Source organism: Ictalurus furcatus, chromosome 2 (assembly GCF_023375685.1).
Source record: "Ictalurus furcatus strain D&B chromosome 2, Billie_1.0, whole genome shotgun sequence".
Taxonomy (NCBI): domain Eukaryota; kingdom Metazoa; phylum Chordata; class Actinopteri; order Siluriformes; family Ictaluridae; genus Ictalurus; species Ictalurus furcatus.
The window spans coordinates 14,241,837-14,266,854 of NC_071256.1; the positions used below are offsets into that span (position 1 = coordinate 14,241,837).

Below are 25,018 nucleotides of genomic sequence, written 5' to 3' on the forward strand. Positions count from 1 at the left end.
CACTATTGATGAAACTCTTTCTGATTTGATTATTACGGCATTCTGTAACACTGGCTGTATGACAGTAGGTACACTATTCTTCTTTTTTTTCTCTTTTTTTTTTTACCAGAAAGCGTCATGTTGACACGAGGTATATGCACTGAGACCTCAATGGGATCCTGCAGAATGAAACAAAAATGTCCTGAGGTTTTTATTTTCGCACGGTGCTTGAAAAGTGGCGAGTATGAAGCTTGTGGCAAGGGCTGCTTGGCTTCAGCGAAATTCCCACCCCAACTACATGTGAAAAAATGTACCAAAAGAATTGAAACTAGCCAAAGGCATCACAAATTGTACAAGTGAGACACATTTTTCATCTATTTCTCAGTCGTTGTGTGGGAAATAAGGTAACAGTGGTGTGCACGCAGTTCTTATTTATTTATAGCGCCGTTGATCCATATAGCCCACGCAGACTACGCTCTGTGCACCTGACAGCAGATCTTGAAAAATCGTAAGTGCATAAAAGGAGCACAGTTCAGCACTGCAAGCATGTCCCAGCTTCATAGTAGATACTGAAAGCATGTCCAGAGAACCTTTCTGATCTTTCCACGAACGTAACAAACCCAAAAACTAAGTAAATCTGATCAAATATTATAAGATGACTACGGTTGTCAAATGTAAACAACAGTTCATTGATTTCAGAAAGACGTTGTTGTTTTGAAAGATAGTTCCATAGCTTACTTGGTCACATTACATAATAGATACAAAGCTTGCCAGAAAGTTCCACAGAGCTTCTTGTTCAGGAGTTGATTTATGTTCTGCAAATTGCTATTTGTTTGTATAATATGGAAATGAAAAATGACTTCTATTTCTGTTCTTTGTCAGTGTTTTCAAGTATTTCCTTCCAGCACTAAATAGCATCTGGAGCACTAAACAAATAAAGATACAAATAGTGGCATTGTGCTACAAAACCCTAGTCATGTATCCTATGGCATCTTTATAAGTTATGTGCGTCCCTGGAGAGGGGTTATTGGAACAATGTTTTTTAATCGTTTCTGTTTTTAAGGAGTTTTAAATTACTCCCATCTCAGCGAGACATCATCCAAATGTGATTATTAAGACAAGACGAGTCACTCTGCATTTTATTATATGCCTGATATTCAGGAACAAAGACGCTCTGGTTAGGAAAATAACATAAAATCCACACATCTGTACGTCCACCCATCCATTTGATTGTCCTACACAGTGTCACAAGGAGCCTGGAGCCTATCCCAGGGAACTCGGGGAACAAGGCGACGGACGCCCTGGACAGGGTGCCAACCCATCACAGGGCACAATCACACACAATACATCCAATCAGCCTACAATGCATGTCTTTGGAGGAGGAAACCGGGGTACAGGAGGGGAGGCAGGATTTCCACCTGTTTTGGGGATGCCCATGTTCAGCATTGAATTTATTTGTGAAATCACAATCTACAGTAGTGGTTAATGGCTCATATGAAAGTAGACACTCAGAGCTTCAAGTTGCACACAGTGTTTTACTATCAAAATCGTGCTGTCAGTTTTATCTTTGCGCCATCTTTGTACCAATGTCCCTTCGACCCTGCTCACCAACAGCTAAACACAGAATCACAATACTTTATACACAGAAACCCAACAGTGTCCTGACTAATCTTATCACAGACTTGTGTGGCAATAAAATAATTAATTTGTTTATACTGATTGAAAATGTCCGATAAGCCAATTTCCATTCCGCTGGTGGAATGGAACGCCAGTGTACCAGTGGGAGAAAGGGTTAAAAATATTCTCCCTGAGAACCTTAGAAATCTCCTTTACCTTCACCATGACTGCTACTTGTTCATACATCTTTGCAAACAATGGCCCAAAAACATTGTTTGCAGCATTAATATCTAGAAATTGGCTTTTCATGAAACCTTTAAATATATACTTCATATGTATGTACAAATTTGAAGTGATATGCACTGGAAGTACGTATATTAAAACACAAAAACAAAAGTGTCTGAATAGTTATTTCCCCTCACTGTATCGGCACAGCTCTATCCTGCCTCAATTACTGTATTATTTTGATCTTATTGTGTACTATATAATACTTACTGTATTATTGTGATCGTATTATTGTGTACTTCTGCTCTCATTAATGTTTATCATTTCAGGAAATGTTCGACTGTAATGTCAATACCAATCTGGGCTTCCCATTGTTTGCTGATGCTGTAATATGCACAACCGTTCAATAAAGCTATACAGACAAAAGACAAATAGAAAGAATAAAGAGTGACAGTTTAAATTTTTGTCCTGTTAGACCTACATTATGAATTAGAGATGAATTATGGGCATGGACAAAAACGTATACTGTGGGCCCGTAACAGAGACGAAGTTTTTTTGTGATGCTGTAATATGGACAGCCATTCCAATAAAGCAGTAGGGAGAAGGAGAAAGAAAGCGAAAGAGACAAATGGTGACAGATCGAAATGGAAACAGACAGAAAGAAAAAGAGAGAGTAAGAAAAAGACACAAAGACAAAGTGATAATGACATATAGACAGCTAAAGGAGTGTGTCAGAAACCTGCACAATCTGTGTGTGTTACCTGCCCAGTACTTTAATGAGGAAGGGGACAGTGAGCGCCCCCATCAGGCCTCCAACTGCAAATATGGACACAGTGATGGACCAGAGCAAAGTGAGCATGTCCACTGTTGCTGGCTCACCATAGCGCGTCATCCACGTCAAGTTGTAGAATGCCTTTATATCCTACACACACACACACACACACACACATACACACACCAGTGAATAATGAATAATCAACTGTGTGGCGGCTTGAGAAAACCCTTCACATGGTAAAATTTTGACATTTAAACACATCAGTCTCCTTGCTTCACTGATCTCTGTTCACCAACATCAGTGGAGAAATAATTGCTGATCCGTGTCATTTTAGTCATAGAAGGAAATGTTGACTGTTCCTGAGCCTGATGGGCTGGATTAGACAGAGCATGCTGGGGTGTCAAGGCACTCCCTCTAGTGGGCCAACACAAGTATATGGCGGTGGGAGCAATATAATGCCTTTAAGTCTAGAGGTCAATGGTTCTTTAATGGGTCAATGGGTCTGAGTGATATTATAGAGAGCAGACACAGCTGCTACTTGTCACCTGAATTGAAGGCTTTGCATAAATTTACTTTCTTGTGAAGGACCTATGATATCAACTGCTTTCCTTTGTGTGTTATCCAGGGCCACCAGAGAAGTTGCGGATGCACCCATCCAAGAAAGTGATGTATATTCCATAATAAGCCGAACCTGTGACTTGTACACACATACAATTTATTGCTGACCTTCCTAAGGGCACCAAGCTTCTGCCCAGCCTTCTTTGTGATGTTTGAAATGTGCCTATCTTGCTGCCAAATGTAAGCCCCGGGATGTCTAGGTGTTTATGAACAGCTAGTTGACATAATTCAAGGACGAGACTGATTTGAGAAGGGACTCGTTTTCTGGAGATAACTATGGCCTTGCCCCAAGGCCTCAAATATTAGCTTCCATTTATCAACCCAGTCCTTCATCCTCTCTAAGTTGGCATTCAGACTTGTCTGTACCTGCTGTAGAGGTAGATTCTAGGTCTACATCAGCATATAGGAATCTGGTTTTCACACACCTTTATCAAATCACAGATGAAAACTGAGAATAACAGAGGGCCTAGTTTAGAGACTTGGGGGACAGAAGTGTTAACCGATGTAGTGTTAAAACTTTATACCCAGAAAGTGCTACACAAATGGACCTTCCAGAGAAGTAGCTGTTGATCCAGGTGAGGAGCTTTGTTTTGATCCCCATTGTCTTAAATCTGGATAGGAAGCCATTATGCCACACTTCAGTGTTGGTTAAACTTCTGGGAGAGGATATTCAGAAGGTCAGCTGTACTGTGCCTGCATGACATCAGGTTGTTTTCTAGAAGGTACTTCTGTAGCTGGTCATGCACAACTGATTCCATTACCTTACTAATGATACTAAGCAGCGAGATTAGCCGGTAATTTGTTGGGTCCGATTTAGAATCCCTGTGATACTTCCCATTGAGCTGGAAAACCGTCATACCTGAGACAAATGTTGAAAAGGTGAAAGTAAGTTCTGCAGCGCACACTTTCAGGACTCTGGCAGAGATTTTGTCCGGTCCAATGGCCTTATCTGGTTTCAGTCTCCCGAGCTGTTTGAGAATTAGCTTCAGCCAAAACTTGAAGGTATCTAGCGTGGCTTCAGTTTCCTTTTCGAGGATTGGGGCATCATCAGCAGCAGCAGAAGGCAATCTGCATTTTTTCAGCAAAGATTTTGCAGAAGACTTCTGACCTGTCCTTGGCAGTGATACACACTCTAATGTTTTCCTCAATTACAGGGATGTCGTTTTGGCTAGACCTCTCACTTAGGCTGTTTATAATCTGCCACCATTTTTTGCTGGTGGGGTTGCTGTCTGTAAACTGTGTTGCATTCTGGAACTTTCAGTCCAGCCTTTGCTGACTGCACAATTCTACAATGGATTTCTCATTCAGTACGTTTACATGGACAAAATTAAACCGATATTAACCCAATTAAGACGATACCCTGATTAAGAAACTACCATGTAAACAGCGATGTTTGATGACCTTAATCTGACTAAAGCCGTACTAGAAGTAAACACGAATGGAATTAAGACATGTGGAGCATTCCTATTTTAGTCACCTTATTGAAGTGCATTACAGACATGTACACGCCTTAATCACATTATTAACGTCGTGTGGGAGTTTTCACCGCATTTTGCGACAGGACCCGTACACACACGGCAGTGCTCAACCATTTGATGGCAAACAGGAGAGCACGGCTGCGTCCCAAACCACATACTTACCTACTATATAGTAGGAGAAATACATGTATATAGTAGGCGAGATACATGTATTTCAGCTACTATATAGTAGGTAAGTATGCGCTTTGGGACACAGCCCACGGCTTCAAGCAGTCGTCTATTTGCATGTATAGCACGACAAATAATCAACTGCACTTGAAGCTTTCGTAAAATTAAAAATGAAACACCCAAAACTGTATATGGTACCATAACGAAGACGAACTGTATGTCGATACGTGAAATTCTGGAGGGAATGTCAGACGGCGTGGTGCGGTGACGTAATGACGTGTGCTTTTAATCGATCTATGATTTATAACATGCAAAACGGGAACATGAAAGTAGTATTCTAAATGCGACTCATGTAAACACCTTAAATCACAATATTGTCTTATTCAGAATAAGATCAGTAATAAGATTACTGCTGTCCATTTAAACATAGTCAATGATATGACATTTAAATGTTGTTGGAAATTGATGAAGGGGAAAAAGAGAATAACAAAAATACAGCACCAACAAACGAAGGAGCATCAGTATAAACAAATCACAAAATTCCATATAAGCGTATTTAATGCGTTTCAGGGTGGAGTGTTATTTTAAAAGCTATATGGTAGCTACCTAAATTGTTAGACATGTTCCAGTAACAATAAGCGTCTATAGCTTGTTAAGTGTTCTCTTAAATTTAACACCAAGCATGTTGTGGTTGCTTACCGTCCAGTGCGGAACAGACAAAATCCACTGAAAAAATTTACAATTTCATCATTAAATAATAAATAAAAACTATGTTAAAATATTATGTTATCATAATTACAGTTTTCAATTGCTCGTCAGTGTGTGCGTGTGTTCGTGTGTGTGTCTGTGAGAGAGAGACAGAGACAGAGAAAGAGAGGGAAAGCGAGAGAAAGAGAGAGAGAGAGAGACAGGGAGAGAGAGTGAAAGAGGGAGAAAGTGAGAGAGAGACAGAGAGAGAGAGAGAGACAGAGAGAGATAGAAAGTGACAGAGAGAGAGGAGAGAGAGAGACAGAGAGACAGTGTGCGTGAATCCCAACTGCGCAAGTCAATGAAAAGCCAGGGAGGACCAGATGTGCCCAATTACATGCACACACACACACACACACACACACACACACACACACACGCAAATACACACGCACACAGGAAGAGGGCTCTGATGGCAATTCAATAGTAGGGGGTTGCAGATATTTAGGCGCTTTAATTAGATCGAAGAAACGTCAGATTAAATGCCAAATACTATCATCTTTATGTGTACGGCATGGTTGCGGCTGTATCTGGTTATGAGATACGACAGATAAAAAAAGACAGATAAAGACGTCCATTTTAGAAATTGATTTCAAACTAAACAAAAACATAGACTAGCATGTGCAGGGAATAGACAACACTAGAGTAGAATAAAATTTGAAAAGCATTAGAAGAGAATTGTGGAGTGGTGACTGACCTTGGAGGGGGCGTTGACCACAGACAGGTTGTAGCCATACAGGAAGGAGGAGCCAAGAGCTCCAAAAAATGCTGCGCTGAGTACACATCGCGTCAATCGCTACAAACAAACAAACACACACACACACAACAATGAGGGCTTTTACATTTACACGGAATATCCAGCAATCATACCATTCCTTTCATGCTATTCCTTTCATGATATCTGAAATAGGACTAAATGTGCCATCAGATTTTAAGAAATCCAGTAAAGACATTCAGCTGAATACGGTTAATTCACTGAATACAGTTAATTCATTGCCTTATCTTTCATGCATGCAAATATAATTCGATTGAGAAGATCTGAGGAGAAAACAGTGAAGAATAAACATGGATAGTGGTCTGGGAAAACCTTTCACTCTGTGTTCTACTATATATATATATATATATATATATATATATATATATATATATATATATATATATATATATATACACACACACACACACAAAAACACACACACACACACACATTATATATATACAGTGAGGGAAAAAAGTATTTGATCCCCTGCTGATTTTGTACGTTTGCCCACTGACAAAGAAATGATCAGTCTATAATTTTAATGGTAGTTGTATTTGAACAGTGAGAGACAGAATAACAACAAAAAAATCCAGAAAAACGCATGTCAAAAATTTTATAAATTAATTTGCATTTTAATGAGGGAAAAAAGTATTTGACCCCCTCTCAATCAGAAAGATTTCTGGCTCCCAGGTGTCTTTTATACAGGTAACGAGCTGAGATTAGGAGCACACTCTTAAAGGGAGTGCTCCTAATATCAGTTTGTTACCTGTATAAAAGACACCTGTCCACAGAAGCAATCAATCAGTCATATTCCAAACTCTCCACCATGGCCAAGACCAAAGAGCTCTCCAAGGATGTCAGGGACAAGACTGTAGACCTACACAAGTCTGGAATGGGCTACAAGACCATTGCCAAGCAGCTTGGTGAGAAGGGGACAACAGTTGGTGTGATTATTCGCAAATGGAAGAAGCACAAAAGAACTGTCAATCTCCCTCGGCCTGGGGCTACATGCAAGATCTCACCTCGTGGAGTTGCATTGATCATGAGAACAGTGAGGAATCAGCCCAGAACTACACGGGAGGATCTTGTCAATGATCTCAAGGCAGCTGGGACCATAGTCACCAAGAAAACAATTGGTAACACACTACGCCGTGAAGGACTGAAATCCTGCAGCGCGCGCAAGGTCCGCTGCTCAAGAAAACACATATACATGCCCGTCTGAAGTTTGCCAATGAACATCTGAATGATTCTGAGGACAACTGGGTGAAAGCGTTGAGGTCAGATGAGACCAAAATAGAGCTCTTTGGCATCAACTCAACTCGCCGTGTTTGGAGGAGGAGGAATGCTGCCTATGACCCCTGGAACACCATCCCCACCGTCAAACATGGAGGTGGAAACATTATGCTTTGGGGTTTTTTTTCTGCTAAGGGGACAGGACAACTTCACCGCATCAAAGGGACGATGGACGGGGCCATGTACCGTCAAATCTTGGGTGAAAACCTCCTTCCCTCAGACAGGGCATTGAAAATGGGTCGTGGATGGATATTCCAGCATGACAATGACCCAAAACACATGGCCAAGGCAACAAAGGAGTGGCTCAAGAAGAAGCACATTAAGGTCCTGGAGTGACCTAGGCAGTCTCCAGACCTTAATCCCATAGAAAATCTGTGGAGAGAGCTGAAGGTTCGAGTTGCCAAACGTCAGCCTCGAAACCTTAATGATTTGGAGAAGATCTGCAAAGAGGAGTGGGACAAAATCCCTCCTGAGATGTGTGCAAACCTGGTGGCCAACTACAAGAAACGTCTGACCTCTGTGATTGCCAACAAGGGTTTTTAAACCAAGTACTAAGTCATGTTTTGCAGAGGGGTCAAATACTTATTTCCCTCATTAAAATGCAAATCAATTTATAACATTTTTGATGTGCGTTTTTCTGGATTTTTTTGTTGTTATTCTGTCTCTCACTGTTCAAATAAATCTACCATTAAAGTTATAGACTGATCATTTCTTTGTCAGTGGGTAAACATACAAAATCAGCAGGGGATCAAATACTTTTTTCCCTCACTGTATATATATATATATATATATATATATATATATATATATATATATATATATATATATATATATATATAAATAAATACACACACACACATACATACATTAGTCATTTATAATACAGAAATGTTGACCTGAGAAGAGCTGTAATCAGCTAATTAATTCAAAACACTTTTTGAGTGTGCCTTTAATCCTTTCCTGAGCCTTTAATCTCTGTCTGGTTCAGTACACACAACCACAATCATGGGGATGATGAAAGTTAATTTTGAATTTCATTTGGAAATCAAGGTCCCAGAGTCTTGAGGAAGAGTGGAGAGGAACAGAATCCAAGTTGCTTGAAGTCCAGTGTGAAGTTTCCACAGTCAGTGATGATTTGGGGTGCCATGTCATCTGCTGGTGTTGGTCCACTGTGTTTTCTCAAGTCGAGAGTCAATGCAGCGTCTACCAGGAGATTTTAGAGCACTTCATGCTTCCATCTGCTGACGGACTTTATGGAGATGCTGATTTCTTTTTACAGCAGGACTTGGCACCTGCCCCCATCGCCAAAACTACTAGTAACTGGTTTGCTGACCATGGTATTACTGTGCTTGACTGGCCAGCCAACTCGCCTGACCTGAACCCTATAGAGAATCTCTGAGAGACACCAGACCCAACAATACAGACAAGCTGAAGGCCGCTATCAAAGCAACCTGGGCTTCCAAAACACCTCAGCAGTGCCACAGGCTGATTGCCTCCATGCCACGATGCACTGATGCAGTAATTCGTGCAAAAGGATTAAAGTCCCGACCAAGTACTGAGTGCATAAATTAACATACTTTTCAGAAGTTCGACATTACTGTATCATAAATTATTTATTCTAATATTTTGAGATACAGGATTTTTTATTTCCATGAGCTGTAAGCCATAATCATCAAGATTAAAACAAAAAAAGGCTTGAAATATTTCACTTTATTTGTAATGAATCTAGAATATTTGAAAGTTATACTTTTTTAATTAAATTACAGGGAAAAATTTGTTACTTTTCCACAATATTCTAATTATTTGAGATGCACCCGTGTGTGTGTGTGTTTGTGTGTGTGTGTGTGTGTGTGTGTTTTGATGATGATGTAATAAAGCAGGAGCACCACAAACAACTTGCTGGAATCTGATCAACTGAAAGGATTAGGATCCACTCGTAATAATTAATAAGCAAGGTTTTAGACATCTTTGTAGCGGTAAATTTTAGCATTTACCGCTACATTTGTTAAATTGGCTCCGTTCCCACCATGATCTCTGCAGGAAGATAGCTTAGGCATGATAGAAAGTATATTTCCAAAGAAGTATACTATTAGCAGAAAAGGCAATACTATACTCAACTATAATCAAACCCTGATTTTTTTATCCTTTTTTTTTTCGGCTCTTTTTCAGAGATCAGCCACAGCAACATCCTTTTAGTTTTCCCAGAGCACCACACATGTACTACAACAGCAAAATGGCAACAACTGACATTTGTGCTTAACCAATTAAGTTATTTAAATTTCCTTTATGCTTCACATGGACCTTTTTTTTTTTAAAAGAAGTTATCATTTACAAGGAGATTTAGATTTACAAGGAGAAGATCTGAAGTGCTCCAGCATACTCCAATGAGCAAAGATCTTTATCAAATACAGAGGGACGAGACATAGACAAGACCTTCCAGCTGCTGGAGAAACATTGCTGAATCATCATCATCATCATCATGTGTAGGCTCTTTGTTTCCTTTCAGCAGCTATGTTTCCATCTACGTATTTCTATGCGGATTTTGGGATATCACTTAAAAACGCTGGACATAAACACCAGACGCGAATAAAATCTCCATAAAATGCACATAAACGTACGCGCTCAAGTGAGGCCAATAGTTTTTTTATTCGATAAGAAGGCATGCGCATAAACTTCAGTGGAAACATTCACAGAATAAATGGACTAACCAGCGGACCAATCTCGTTGCACTGGTGTGCTGAGAAAATCCACTGGACGTTACGGCAGATGAATTCTTGCACCGAAAGAAAAATTTTTAAAAAAGTAAAGAAAGTAAAAATTATGCCCTGCATTAAAAAAAATGCATTCAGATAAATAAATAAATAAATAAATAAATAAAGGCTCTTTGGTGAAAAAAGGTTTCCGACCTCTGCTTTTATGTAAATTTATGTTTGCGTTTGGGGAACAAAGTATAATGAAGATATGGACATGTCAGACACCCAAGTACACTGTGACTCATCTGACCTCACACACTGACAGGATATTGGAAAATTTAAATTCATCACCTTAGCAATGGTTCCAGACTTATTGTTAACCATCACTTATTTTTGTGACACCTGACTGACTCCTTTCACAGTATTCCACAAGCTTGAAACAAGATTTCAACTCCTCGCTCTTCAGTAAGACAGCAGCACTAAGAGAAACAGATTAGAGTGGCTGTCTGTTGGTAAAAAATATAACTAAACAAAATTAAAATGTCTGTCATACTAGCAGGTGAGAAAGTCATTAAAAAACAAAAATATAAATAAATAAGTACATGAACAAGGAGGAAAGAGAAATGAACAAAAATAAAGACAGAAAGAAATGAATAAAAAGAATAAACAATTGAATAAATAAAGGAAGGCTGCATAAACAAGAGAGATCAAACAAACAAAAGAAAGAACTACCAAGATCAAAGAAAAAAAAAGAAGAAATACAGAAAGAAACATAAAAAAAACAAGAACCAATCAAACAAACAGACAGGAAGGTAAGAATGACCAAGATAAAAAAGAATGTTATTAAAAAAGAAACAAGGAGAAAAAGAAAATGAATAAAAAGAAACAAACAAAAAACAAACAAAAATACGTAACAAAATCAAAGAAAGAAAAGAAACAACTAGGAAGGAAAGACTGAGGTAGAAAGAGAATTTTATTCAAAAGGAAACAAGGAAAGAAAAATAAATAAAAAAAATGAAGAAACAAGAAATGAACAGAAAGAAAGAAAGCACGATCAGTTGTTATAGAATACAAATGAACACTATTATTATCATCATTAGCAGCAGTAGTGTTGATATGTATGAGATGATATAATCAGACGTGATTTGTGAACAGAGTGTGGGAATCCCTGTGTGTTTATTTTGGTCTCTGAGCTCAGAGCACTCTTTCACACACACATCAAAGTCACTGCTTCTCTCCAGGTTCTGGAGGAAAAAGCCTTTCATCTGAGGAAGCTTAAAATAAGAGAGATGATGTTTTGTGCCCCAAATTTCTCTCTCTCTCTCTCTCTCTCACACACATACACACACACACTTTTGAAGAGATGTATGTATGTGTTTGTTATTGCCTATTCATGGTGTGTTGTGCAGCTTAAATTTACACTCATTGAAACTTTTAGTTCAGTCTTTCATAAATATCACCTTGTGGTTTCACAGTTGCTAAGTAAAGATATTGAAATCAAATTTTGGGCAATCACCCGGCACAGCACAGCTCGTTCCCATTTGATGATGCCCACAAAACTCCATAAAAGGCCATTCAATTCAATTCAATTTTATTTGTATAGCGCATTTAACAATGAACATTGTCTCAAAGCAGCTTCACAGAAACATATAAACACAGGATGCAGATTTTAAGTGTGTGAATTTTTCCCTAATGACCAAGCCGGTGGCGATGTTGGGAAGGAAAAACTCCCTAAGATGACATGAGGAAGAAAACCTTTGCAATTTGCGATGACTTTTTCGTGCCTTTTTTGCAGAAAACTACTAGAATTGGCAAAATTACAATTGCACGAAATTGTTTTGCACGGTCTTTCGCAGTGATGTTGGTAAAGAGACCTTCTAGCTGTACTCATGTTTGACATACGTGAATCAATGAGGGTTTTTTGCTGAATGCATGTTGTGATGTGACGTCACATGATGCGTCTTGGCCCAAATCTTCTGAAAATCTGTGGTAAATTTTGAAAAATTGCAAGCTCCTCTGCTTGATTTTGCGCTCATTTCTGCGATCACAAAATCACAAAATCCTGGAGGGACAGTAAAGTGTTGCACAAAATTTAAAGAAGATACCTGATGCCTGATCCCATCCTCCTTTTATACAGCGACATTCTTAATTGAACAACTGGTCTTATTTGTCTTCATTTATGGACTTATTTTGACTTGCTTTCTTTATTTGCTTGTCCTATTTAACATTTCTTTAGCTGATGCCATTAATATGAAACAACTGGACCTCACAAAACTTAAATTTGTCCTAAATAATGTGAAGCTGATCGGTAGAAGTTTACATTAGTTTACACACACACTCAGGAGCACGAGTAGGTTATGAATGTTCCCTTTCAAAGGGAACTCAACGTTGCCTTGAGCCCTCAAGAGGTCTGACAGTGCGCATTGTGAATGCCTGACAATTAGGCAGCTCGCTCTCTTCTCGGCCGAAGGGAGTTGAGTTTCAGACCCTCGCGGATCTGGGAAGAGGAGCCGTAGACGAGCGCTGCTCTATCTCTTTCTCTGTCTTGCGGGTCCTGCTGTCCGTGCTACACCTTATTGGTCAGCTTGAATATGGGTCTCAGAGATAATATCCCTGGTAGACAGCACTCCTTGGGAGATGCGGTTTGGCGCAGGGATCTACTGCCTCAGGCCGGAGGGTTAATTTATCACCCTCAGTCAGAACTATGGAAACTGTGGGTCTGGCCCCTGAGGGGCACCAGCTCATAGATACTGGTCTCTCAACTGAGGTATTAGAGACCGTGTTGAACGCTGGAGCACCATCCGCGAGGAAATTGTATGCGCTCAAGTGGCGACTTTTTGTCTCGTGGTGTGAGGAACGTCAGCTAGACCCAGTAAACTGCGCAATAGCTAATGTCTTGGAGTTCTTACAAGGACGTTTCTCAGCAGGGTTGGCTCCTTCTACAATCAGGGACTATGTGCCAGCTATGTCGGCCAGCCACGCCCATATTTATGGAGCCTCTTTGGGGCAACATCCTCTAACATCGAGGTTTATGTGTGCTGTCAGTCAGCTGAGGCCCATCTGCAGACCAAGCATACCTTCTTCAGACCATTCTGTGGTCCTGGAAGGTCTGTCAGGTGCCCCATTTGAGCCATTAGAGTCAGCCTCATAGAAGCTTCTGACTATAAAGGTAGCTCTTCTGCTGGCCCTGACATCTCTCAAGCGAATAGGAGATCTACAAGCTCTCTCTGTTGCCCCTTCCTGCCTTGACTTTGCCCCTGGATTAGCCAAAGCATTCCAACATCCTAGGCTGGATTATATTCCTAAAGTGCCTACATCTGCTGCCCAGCCAGTAGTGTTGCAGGCTTTCTGCCCTCCATTCCTAACACCAGAACAAGAGAAACTGCACCTACTGTGTCCAGTAAGGGCTCACTGTAGTTACATCCACCGCTCTGGCCAGTGGCGTAAGTTGGAGCAGCTGCTGGTCTACGTTGGCGGTGACAGTAGAGGTGATGCTGTGTCGAAGCAGCGCATCTCCAATTGGACAATGGAAGCAATCTCAATTGCTTATGAGGCACGCGGTTTCGCTACTCCTCTGGGCATAAGGGCTCAGTCCACTACGGGGGTCGCCTCCTCGAAAGTTTTGCAACAGGATGTGTGTACTGTGGTGGGGTGGTCTACACCGCACACATTCATTCGATATTACAGCCTGGATATACATTCCACCCCGCTCGGATCTTTTGAACAGGCCATGCCCTCAGTATGACGGAGTGGGTATTCTCGTTCCCACAGCGTGAAGCTCATGCACCGTTGAGTTCCCTTTGAAAGGGAATGTCTGGGTTACGCATGTAACCCTGTTCCCTGAGAAGGGAACGAGATGTGATGTAGCTTTGTCATACTGGGGCATGCCTGTTAATTGCATCTTCGCTTCAGATAATAGAGGCTGACGGCACAGTTCACAGGTGCCATTTTTATATCACGCGACATGCTTAATTGCCACGTCAACTAATCACAGCAGGCCTATAAATAGACATGATGTTACACAAGCTCCTGATACCGGTCACACACGAGGGCACTTCCCGCGGCGTGAAGCTCACGCAACGTCTCATTCCCAGATGTTTTTTCCCCTAGAAATTACAGAATTTTCCATCCATCCATCCATCTATCCATCCATCCATTTTCGCAGGGAGCCTGGAGCCTATTCCACCCTAGACAAGGTGCAAACCGATCGCAGTTACAGGATTTTTATGAATACCAAATTTGTTGTGTAAATGCCTGGGTGTACAATTTATGAATAAATTTGTTCATATCAATCTTGGGAAATTAGGCACAGTGTTGGAAAATTAAATTTTTTTTCCCATGTTTATTTTTGTGTGCATTGATTATCTTCTACACTTCTTCAAAGTCCGTTTCTGACCACAGCATGGCTTGACCCACACGTACCAGTGCCACCCATACAACCATGTCAACATCACTGCTGTGCTGAGAATGATCTGTGATGGTCTGTTCTCACTGATAGAAACGGACTGACAAATTGTGAAGATTAACAGATGGGCTATGCTCATAATGTGATTTCAAACTGTGTGATATGGTAAGACTACTAGATAGAGGAGTGGTTTGTATGTTTTGTAACCTTATTTTGACAGGTCTAGGTCAAAGGTCATCATCAATCATATTTATGTTGACAGGTGTAGGTCAAAGGTCGTCACCAACTGTCATTATCTTAACAGGTGTAGGTTAAAGGTCATCACCAACCATCATTATCTTAACAGGTGTAGTTAAAGATGTATAATGTTACATGTTCTTTCCCATAGATTAATCATTGATCTTGACAGGCGTAGTTAAAGATGTATAATGCTACATGTGTTAGGTTTGTTGTAATCTGTTGTGTTCCCACACATCTGTTTAAATATTTAGGTCATTACTTATAAAATAAGTGAATGATTAATAATGAATTTACATACGCATCCAACCAAAAATATCACACACACACACACACACACACACAAAATGTTTAGGCTCAAAAAACAAACATGACAACTTTTAATGAAATTAATTTCAACCAACGAACTACACTGAGTTAGAGAAATGACCTTTTCCTCTACAATCAATTTTTTTTAATTAACACTTAATTCATAATTTGTATAATAAACACAAGTTTTTAAGTTGATTAAAATAAAAATTAAGTTGTTCCAACTAGGTTTTTTCCACATTATTTAAAAGGAATTTAAGTGTTATGTATTTAATCACCATAATTATAAACACAAGTTTTTAAGTTGACAATCATTTTAAAATTACGCCAGTTAGATTTTCTCCAGTAGAATGCAGCCTTTTAAACCAGGAAAAATGACTAACTTTAAGTTGTATAACAATAGTAACTAAAATCCAGTGTCATTTACAATACAAATATCATACCTAACATCTCTGCAGGTTTTATAGACATAAAAGCACTGAAGGAAATGAGCAATATAGACAAAAAAGAAACACTCTGCATCTACTACTCTTATCCCCCTCATAGAACTATCCACAGCCCAAAGGCTGCTAATTCTGCTCAAAGAGCAAACTGACTACAATGGAGCTAGAAGGCTATATGTGTGAATGCAAAAGATTTTTATTTATTTATTTTTTTTAAATGTGTCAATAAAATTAGAATACACAATGTAGCTGAAGTTTACGTGAATAAGCAGACATTTAATCATGCTTTTCTTTCCTAAAGCACAAATGAAAAGCACTCTCTAGATGAGCAGATTTGACAAATGAAACTTTATCATTCTTTTCCACTGCTACGGTAAACTAAAGAGTAGATATTCAAATGACACTGCTGAAAATGACTAACATTAGCTACGTGTAGTAGTGTAAAATGGTCCATCAACTGTATTAGCAGGTGTAGCCTATACACGAGTCCACTATTGGTCATATCACAATTGAGAATATGTCCCAAATTCATTGCTTTAGTAGAATTTATTTGTGAGTGAAGTGATACTCACATTGAAACGTCCTTTGTATAGTATATGTTCAGTCTACAGGTCCTCTAACACAGTCTTAACTGTCTGAATTTGTCCAGGCATGTTAAATAGGTACGGGACTTGAAATTAGTGACTTGAAGTTATCAAGCCAATTTCATTAAGTGACTACTTTCTTCTAGAACTCAATTAATAGATCTTGTATGGTAGCACACTCACATGCAGATACAGAAAGAGTTTAGTCTTTGTTGAGTCTTTGTTGATGCTGAAGAAGTAAAAGTGTAAGGAACCCTTAACCTTCAGACTAATGATGTGCAATTTCTGCACACAATGCTTGAAAAGAAACAAGTATAGCGAACTTGAAAAGGTAGAAAGGGGTTCTATGAATTAGTTCATGGGTATGTCTCTCTCTTTATATCGCTATTAAAGTAGTGCTTAAACAGATACATAGCAGACTAATATACATATAGACAGTTTTATTTTGTACATGCATACTAACTTAATCTTCACCTATCAACATTCCCTGTTAACCAAATCTGTCACCACCTAATAAACCAGTTTAAGTCACTAACCAAAGTAAGTACACAAACTGAAGCTATGATAAAAGAACAAAAACAATGAACCTTTCTTAAAGAAATTCCTAAATCCTCTGACCAAGTATACGGCTGTGCCATCTGTCTATCAAATAAATGCCAGTCCTTCAGGCTGAAAAATAAGGATCAGTATATTCTGCCAGTAGTTTGGCACTGTGACTCAAGTTGTTTTTCATCTGACATCTGAAAGCTAACTACTGTCCCAACTGCCGTACAATACTGATAATGCTCTTACACTTAAGAGGGCTGAATGGCAGACCTTGTTAAATAATATTATTATGTTTTTTCCTTATAATGTCTTATATTTTATAAAAGATATTATTATATTACTTTTTGCCTTTTCTTATACGTTGACACAGAAGAAGAGGGGACAATGGGACAATGCTGGTACGAAGGTGAGCCTGCACAAGGACATGTCTTTGCAACTGTAAGGTGCCATAAGTTTCTGCTACTCTATGGATCATGCTGAAGTTTGAACAAAATGGTTTGACTTAATATTCACAGCAGTAATATACAAGTCATTTCTTCCTAATTTGTTTATTAACTTCTATTGTATGCCTAAATGCAATAACAGTTATTTGCCAGATTCAGATGCTCCTAAAGAAATTATTATAAAGTATGAGTTGGTAACTGATCAGCAAAGACTGTGCTATCATTTCTAATATAATGCATGTAATATGGAAAAATATTTTCACTGAAAGATTTCAGAGAATTTTTTTTTTATACTAGTTTACACTAAATGTCTAACATTCTGTTCTGTTGGAAATATGCCTTAACTGTTCAATTATTTTGGAACAGAAATGTACTCAGTGTGTCTCCACCGATTTATTTCACAATGGAGTACAACCGTTTTTCTTTTTTATCATTATGGACGAAACACCGTTTCTTTTAAAACATCATCTTTAAATGTTTTTTCAACCTCCTAAAGAACCCTCCGACTTAAGAGACGATCTTCGGAGTTGTTGACGCCCTGCTCAGGGTTAAACAACAACGTCTTTACAATATCTTCATGAAGAAAATGTCAAACTAACATCTTGGGTTTTTTTTTTTGGAGCAAAAGTCAGGTCCTCTCTCATTTCAACAGGTCCTCTCTTTGGTGAAATACACAGCATTCTTCGAGGGCAGTGGTTCCCAAACTTTTTACAGTGGCGTACCCCCCCAAGCATTTAATATCCTTTTGCGTACCCCTCTCTCAAAATGTGTTGTCTGACGATGGCATTCTCTGTATTGTTTTTTTTTTTTGGCCTTTTCCCCCCAAGCATTAAACCAGACCTTTTCCCCCAAGCATTATATCAGCTGCAGCAGGAAGAATTAAGTCCTCCACAATAGTATTGGGTTTGCCTGTCTTAGGCACTCTGCAACTCCCCATGTAGGATGCTACCAGACCCTTCCTATTTAGGTTTTCCTACGCTGTTATAAGGGTCTTACTACTCCCGAGTTGTCTTAAATGTCTTTCAAAAAACTCTCGAGGTTTATTTAGCAAAAGTAAATAGCATGCTTTGTTTCTAAACGTCTGCGCAGAAATGCTGGTTTCATGCAGTTATGAAAGAGTATGTTTGCACATATACACACAGTTTCTGGGGGTTTTCTTCACTGCCAGCATATGTAAAGCCCAAAGAAATATATGTCTCATCATATTTGCACCTCTTTGATGTTTTTCTGTGAATTGCTGGTGAAGAAGAGATGGCGTTTCAACTTCGGATACATCGCTGTCTGTATCAGCGTGAACTGGGCTAGTAGCAGTTGGTACACTTATGCTTGCTATGGGTGTGGTGTTAGAGGGACCTGGGCCACTGCTGTCAGAGGACTGTGGATCAGCAGTGCTTGCTGTGGTTGCAGGCCGAAATCTTTGTACTTCTCCATTTTAATGTTACGAGCTATTACTTAACTTCATCCCATAGCTGTGTGCTGGTGATAAATGACATGCGGTAAGATGCGCATTGACGCATGATTGTGAGTGGATGCAGTTTTGACCACGAAAGACAGGATAATTTGATTGGATGTCATGTATTTGACCTTTAGAACATTGAAATTTTGCTGTTGGTACACCAGAGGGGGCACAAGTTTATTTTTTGGCCGTGAGAAAAACATGGATTAGAATTTTAATGTTATTTTGTGAGGCGGAATTAAACGAACAGTAAATCTCAGCCTTTTGCTACCGTACCCCCCTCAGTCACCTCGCGTACCCCTGGGGGTATGCGTACCCCAGTTTGGGAACCACTGTTCTAGGGGTATTAGGATTTCTCGGAGCAGCCATTGTAACAGATAGTTGCAGAGTTTCTTCCATGTTTTAAACACAACGTCTTAACCATTATGTAAACACTGAGACGCACGACTCCCATTAATTCGTTAACATAAACACATTTGTAAGCATTCTGGTCAGTAAAACCCCCAGAAATCACATCTCTCTGACTCACACAGACAGACAACTGCCAGGAAAGATCATACATTCAGATCAAACAGTTTTACCAGAGGTCATAAATTTACACAACTTGACTGTCAGCCAGTAGACAAAATCTTATGTATTTAGCAACAGTTCTGTGTAGGTATCCTCGTTGGCGAACCATTTTCCGAAAACTTGTTTATAGTTTAAACACAATGCCCGATTCTTTTAAAACACCATCTTTTAAAAAGGTTTTTTTCACCCTTAAAGTACCCTGTTTAGAAGATAGGCTATGTAATAAATAGTTTTCATTTTCTTCATACATATTGTCGTGTCAATCTCCACAATGAATAACACCGATGGTTTTGGTCTTTATTTCAGTAAAAGAGAACAACGTCATCATACAGCCATGAAGAACTGTAGAAATGTTTTACACACCAGTGTTTTTCTCAACAACGTAGCCAATAAATAATTCAATTATTTCACAAACCTCAGTCTGTTAATTTCTTGACAGAAGGATTACACAAATCATACACATAGGTAGCTACTGTACATGTGCATAAAATCTCCACAATTCTAATACATCTACCACATTCAGTCACCAGGTCTAGTATTTTCTGATAGATTAGTTACACAAACTGATAATTACCACAAAAGTCATTTCAGAAACAAAGATTCACTTAAACCACAAATGTACACATATTGGTAGGGTTCGTAAAACACTGAAACGCACGACTCGTCCCTTAATCCATTAACATAAACACTTTGCAAGCATTCTGGTCAGCAAACACCCAGGAAACACATGACCCTGTCTCTCTCTCTCTCTCTCACACACACACACACACACTTCAGACACTGTCACCAGAGCTCATAAATTTACACTATCTACAGAACTGTCAGCCGGGGAAACAGGTGTGGAGGGCATTGTATAGGCATGATCTTCTGTATTTACCATCAGTTCTGTGTATCCGCGCCTACAAGACATCTCCCGAAAAACTTGTCTTCTAGTTTAAACAAAACGCTCGATTCTTTTAAGCAACACTTTAAACATTTTACATCCTAACGGGTTATGTTTAGAAGGCGTGTAATACACACTATTCTTATAAAACACCGTCTTTAAAACGTTAACCTCCTAAAGGGACCCTATTTAGAAGGTATGTAAAAACATTTTTTTTTTGCATTTCTTTATATGTTTTAGGGTATTTATTTCAGTAAATTTTTATTCAAAGTCAAGCCATTTTCTCAAAAATGTAATCAACAAATTACAATTATTAATAATTGCAATAATAATAATTATTACAATTATTTCACAAACTTACTTTCTGCTCATTTATGTTCACATTCAACCATCATGTATTTTCTATCAGCGGAGGTACACTATACCGATATTAATCTTTGACCTACACCTGTTAAGATAATGACGGTTGGTGATGACCTTTGACCTGGCTCAGGAGTGTTAGGCAGGGGATAGGCATGTGTGTGTGTGTGTGTGTGTGTGTGTGTGTGTGAAAGAACACGGAGCGGTTGTCTCAGGAAACTCATTGTCAGAAATAATCACAACACTTTTGTCTAAAAAGTAATTCAGGGACCTATTACCACAACTTAATTAAATGTGTGGTTGCAAGATAAAAATTCTAATTTATTGATTTAATTAAATATTTAAAGTTGTAAACATTATTTTCATGAGTTTGATGAGTGTTGACATAATAACGTTTATAATTACATCAACTTAATATTGTGTGTAATTTAAACTGAAATTTCTGCATTGATTGATTTACAACAAAATTTAAAGTTGTAGTACATTTACATTTATTCATTTAGCAGACGCTTTTATCCAAAGTGACTTACAAATGAGGAAATACAAGCAAAGCGATATATCAAGCAGAGAACAATACAAATAGTGCTACCATACAAGATCTATTAATTGAGTTCTAGAAGAAAGTAGTCACTTAATGAAATTGGCTTGATAACTTCAAGTCACTAATTTCAAGTCCCGTACCTATTTAACATGCCTGGACAAATTCAGACAGTTAAGACTGTGTTAGAGGACCTGTAGACTGAACATATACTATACAAAGGACGTTTCAGTGTGAGTATCATTTCACTTACAAATAAATTCTACCAAAGCAATGAATTTGGGACATATTCTCAATTGTGATATGACCAATAGCGGACTCGTGTATAGGCTACACCTGCTAATACAGTTGATGGACCATTTTACACTACTACACGTAGCTAATGTTGTCATTTTCAGCAGTGTCATTTGAATATCTACTCTTTAGTTTACCGTAGCAGTGGAAAAGAATGATAAAGTTTCATTTGTCAAATCTGCTCATCTAGAGAGTGCTTTTCATTTGTGCTTTAGGAAAGAAAAGCATGATTAAATGTCTGCTTATTCACGTAAACTTCAGCTACATTGTGTATTCTAATTTTATTGACACATTTAAAAAAAAAAAAAAAAAACTTTTGCATTCACACATATAGCCTTCTAGCTCCATTGTAGTCAGTTTGCTCTTTGAGCAGAATTAGCAGCCTTTGGGCTGTGGATAGTTCTATGAGGGGGATAAGAGTAGTAGATGCAGAGTGTTTCTTTTTTGTCTATATTGCTCATTTCCTTCAGTGCTTTTATGTCTATAAAACCTGCAGAGATGTTAGGTATGATATTTGTATGTATGTATACAATACATTTGTATGTATTGTAAATGACACTGGATTTTAGTTACTATTGTTATACAACTTAAAGTTAGTCATTTTTCCTGGTTTAAAAGGCTGCATTCTACTGGAGAAAATCTAACTGGCATAATTTTAAAATGATTGTCAACTTAAAAACTTGTGTTTATAATTATGGTGATTAAATACATAACACTTAAATTCCTTTTAAATAATGTGAAAAAACCTAGTTGGAACAACTTAATTTTTATTTTAATCAACTTAAAAACTTGTGTTTATTATACAAATTATGAATTAAACGTTAATTGAAAATACATTTGATTGTAGAGGAAAAGGTCATTTCTCTAACTCAGTGTAGATCATTGGGTGAAATTAATTTCATTAAAAGTTGTCATGTTTGTTTTTTGAGCCTAAACATTTGTTTTTAGTGTGTGTGTGTGTGGAATGCACATGAATGTATTGATCTATGTGAAAGTACGTGTGTGTGTCATATTTTTGGCTGGATGCGTATGGAAATTCATAATCTTTTATTTAATCAGCCTTATGTATGTGTGTGTGTGTGTGTGTGTGTGTGTGTGTGTGTGTGTGTGTGTGCGGGAATGCACCAGAACTGGATTTAAAGGTTACTACTGATAATAAACAATTAACTATGACCTAAATATTTAAACAGATGTGTGAGAACACAACAGATTACAACAAACCTAACACATGTAACATTATACATCTTTAACTACACCTGTTAAAATAATGATGGTTGGTGATGACCTTTAACCTAGACCTGTTAAGATAATGACAGCTGGTGATGACCTTTGACCTACACCTCTCATTACCTGTCAACTTAAATATGATGGATGATGACCTTTGACCTAGACCTGTCAAAATAAGGTTACAAAACATACAAACCACTCCTCTCTCTACTACTTGTTATAATGGCTACAAACGTGTGAGTGTAAACAAACATGTTTTACAGTATTACTGCATGGGATACTTGTACAAAATAATGATACCAACAAATTCAAGCACCATTCACCTCTTTCAGTGTAACACAATTCACTAATTTTATTCATCTTTTCCATCTCTCTCTCCCTCATCCCCATGTTGCTGTAAGGATCAGTTTACCACTCAGTCTTTTAGGGTAAGGATCTACGAAGTTATCACATCTCGATTTGGCAATTTTTTTTCTTTCACTCTTCCTTGCAAAAAATGCTCCAGATCTATTAAACTGCAAGAGGATCTCCTGTGCACAGCCCTTTTCAAGCCAGGTTTTTGATAAGATTTTTATCTGGGCTCTGACTGAGCCATTCCAATATGTTGATCTTTTTCTACTGAAACCATTCTTTGAAACCATTGTTGACTTGGATTTGTGCTTTGGGTCATTATTGTGCTGGAATGTGCAACCTTTCTTCATTTTCAGCTGTCTAACAGAGGCCTGCAGGTTCTATGCCAAAATAGACAGGAGCTACCCATGATTCCCTCGATCTTGAATAGTCCAAGTTAAAAAGAAGCAGCATTATAGCATGATGCTGCCACCAACATGCTTCATCGTAGGTATGGTGTTCTTTGTGGGATAAGCGGTGTTGTTTTGGAGCCAAACATATCTTTTAGAATTATACAAGAAATTACTCATAAAAAGTTCTACCAGTTTACCATATGGATAAGGGTGATTTAGGTGGGTTTAGATGTTTGTTTGTTTTTTGAATCTAGCCACCCTACCCCATAGCCTAGACATGTAAAGAATACGAGAGATTGTTGTCATATGCATGGGGTGGCCAGTACTGCCCAGATACTCCTTTAATGTTGCAATAGGTCTCTCAGCAGCCTCCCTGATAAGTTTTCTTCTCGTCCTTTTTCTCAATTTTGGAGGGATGTCCTGTTCTTGGTAATGTCACAGTGGTGCCCCATTACCTTCACTTGATGATGCCCTTCAGAGTGTTCCATGGTACATCCCATGTTTTGAACATTATTTTTTGTACTTTCTCTTGATTATTATTTTTCTTTTTTTCCCTAAAACGTTTCTTTTTTTTTTTTTTTCCCACTGCTATATCACATTAAATATGGAAGATGGAAAAAGATGGAAAAAGATCTGGCATGATTCATCTTGGTTTAATTTTTTCACATGACAAATACATGCTATTTTAACAGGGTTGTGTAGACTTTTTATATCCACTGTACATAGCAAAAATGTTTGTATGCTATGATACACATTGTAGTACATCAAGATGGGCAACAAAATAAATAAAAATATACCAGTTGTTCACTGTCCCACTGTCTCATGTAGGTTAGCGGTTTTTGAAATTATAGCTGGCAGATCGCTATAAACAAAATCGGGTTAGCAAAATAGGCATGAGATCAAACAAGACTTAGCAATGTGTGTTCTCCTTCCGCTACTTTTGGTTTTTGGGCATGCGCTGTACAAGTGCCCTCTTCATACTACCTACTGCAGTGATCTGTTTTTATATTCTAATATACTATAATCATGTATAGCGGTACGAGGTACAAACTGAGGGTGCGTCCGGTGTGAATTCAGGCTCAATCCTATGGCTCACATTCCTCCCACTCTCTCTCCACACCTCTACCTCTCTACCCATTCTCTCTTAATACCTTTAGCTCTCTACATCCCTCCCTCCATCTGACTCCATCTTCCCCTCTTCTCTCTCCTTCCCGTGCTTGCTCAATCTTCCTTTTTCTCTATGCTTGTCCCCTTCTCCTAATCCCTCCTTCATGCCATCTCTATCTCTCACTGTCCCCATTCCTCCATTTTTCCATAACAATTTCTCCATCTCTTCCTCTCTGTCATTCCTTCATTTTTCCCCCTCTATACCCATCTGTGTCTCTGTTCCTTCTGCTACACCTCTCCTATCCATCTCTTTCTCCAACTCTTCCTCTATCACTGGTCCCATGCTTCAGATTTCTCTCTCTCTTTCTCTCTCCATCTCAACATCTATTAATCTCCCCATTTCTTTCCCTTTTCTTTTTCTAGCACTTCTCCATCTGTGTTTCTGTCCACCAAATCTTTCAAGCTTTCTTACACCAGACATCTCTCCCTTTCTGACTAAGATACTCTTCCCATCCATCCA

At 38.6% G+C, this 25,018-nt stretch overlaps 1 protein-coding gene across 1 annotated transcript in view; it reads right to left on the reverse strand.

Moving 5' to 3' along the window:
• slc2a9l2 (solute carrier family 2 member 9, like 2) overlaps nucleotides 1-25,018 on the reverse strand; it is a 131,960-nt gene that overhangs the window by 93,780 nt on the left and 13,162 nt on the right. The window contains 2 exon segments of the mRNA XM_053649635.1: nucleotides 2,583-2,743; nucleotides 6,305-6,403. Of these exon segments, the coding sequence (XP_053505610.1) occupies nucleotides 2,583-2,743; nucleotides 6,305-6,403 (260 nt within the window).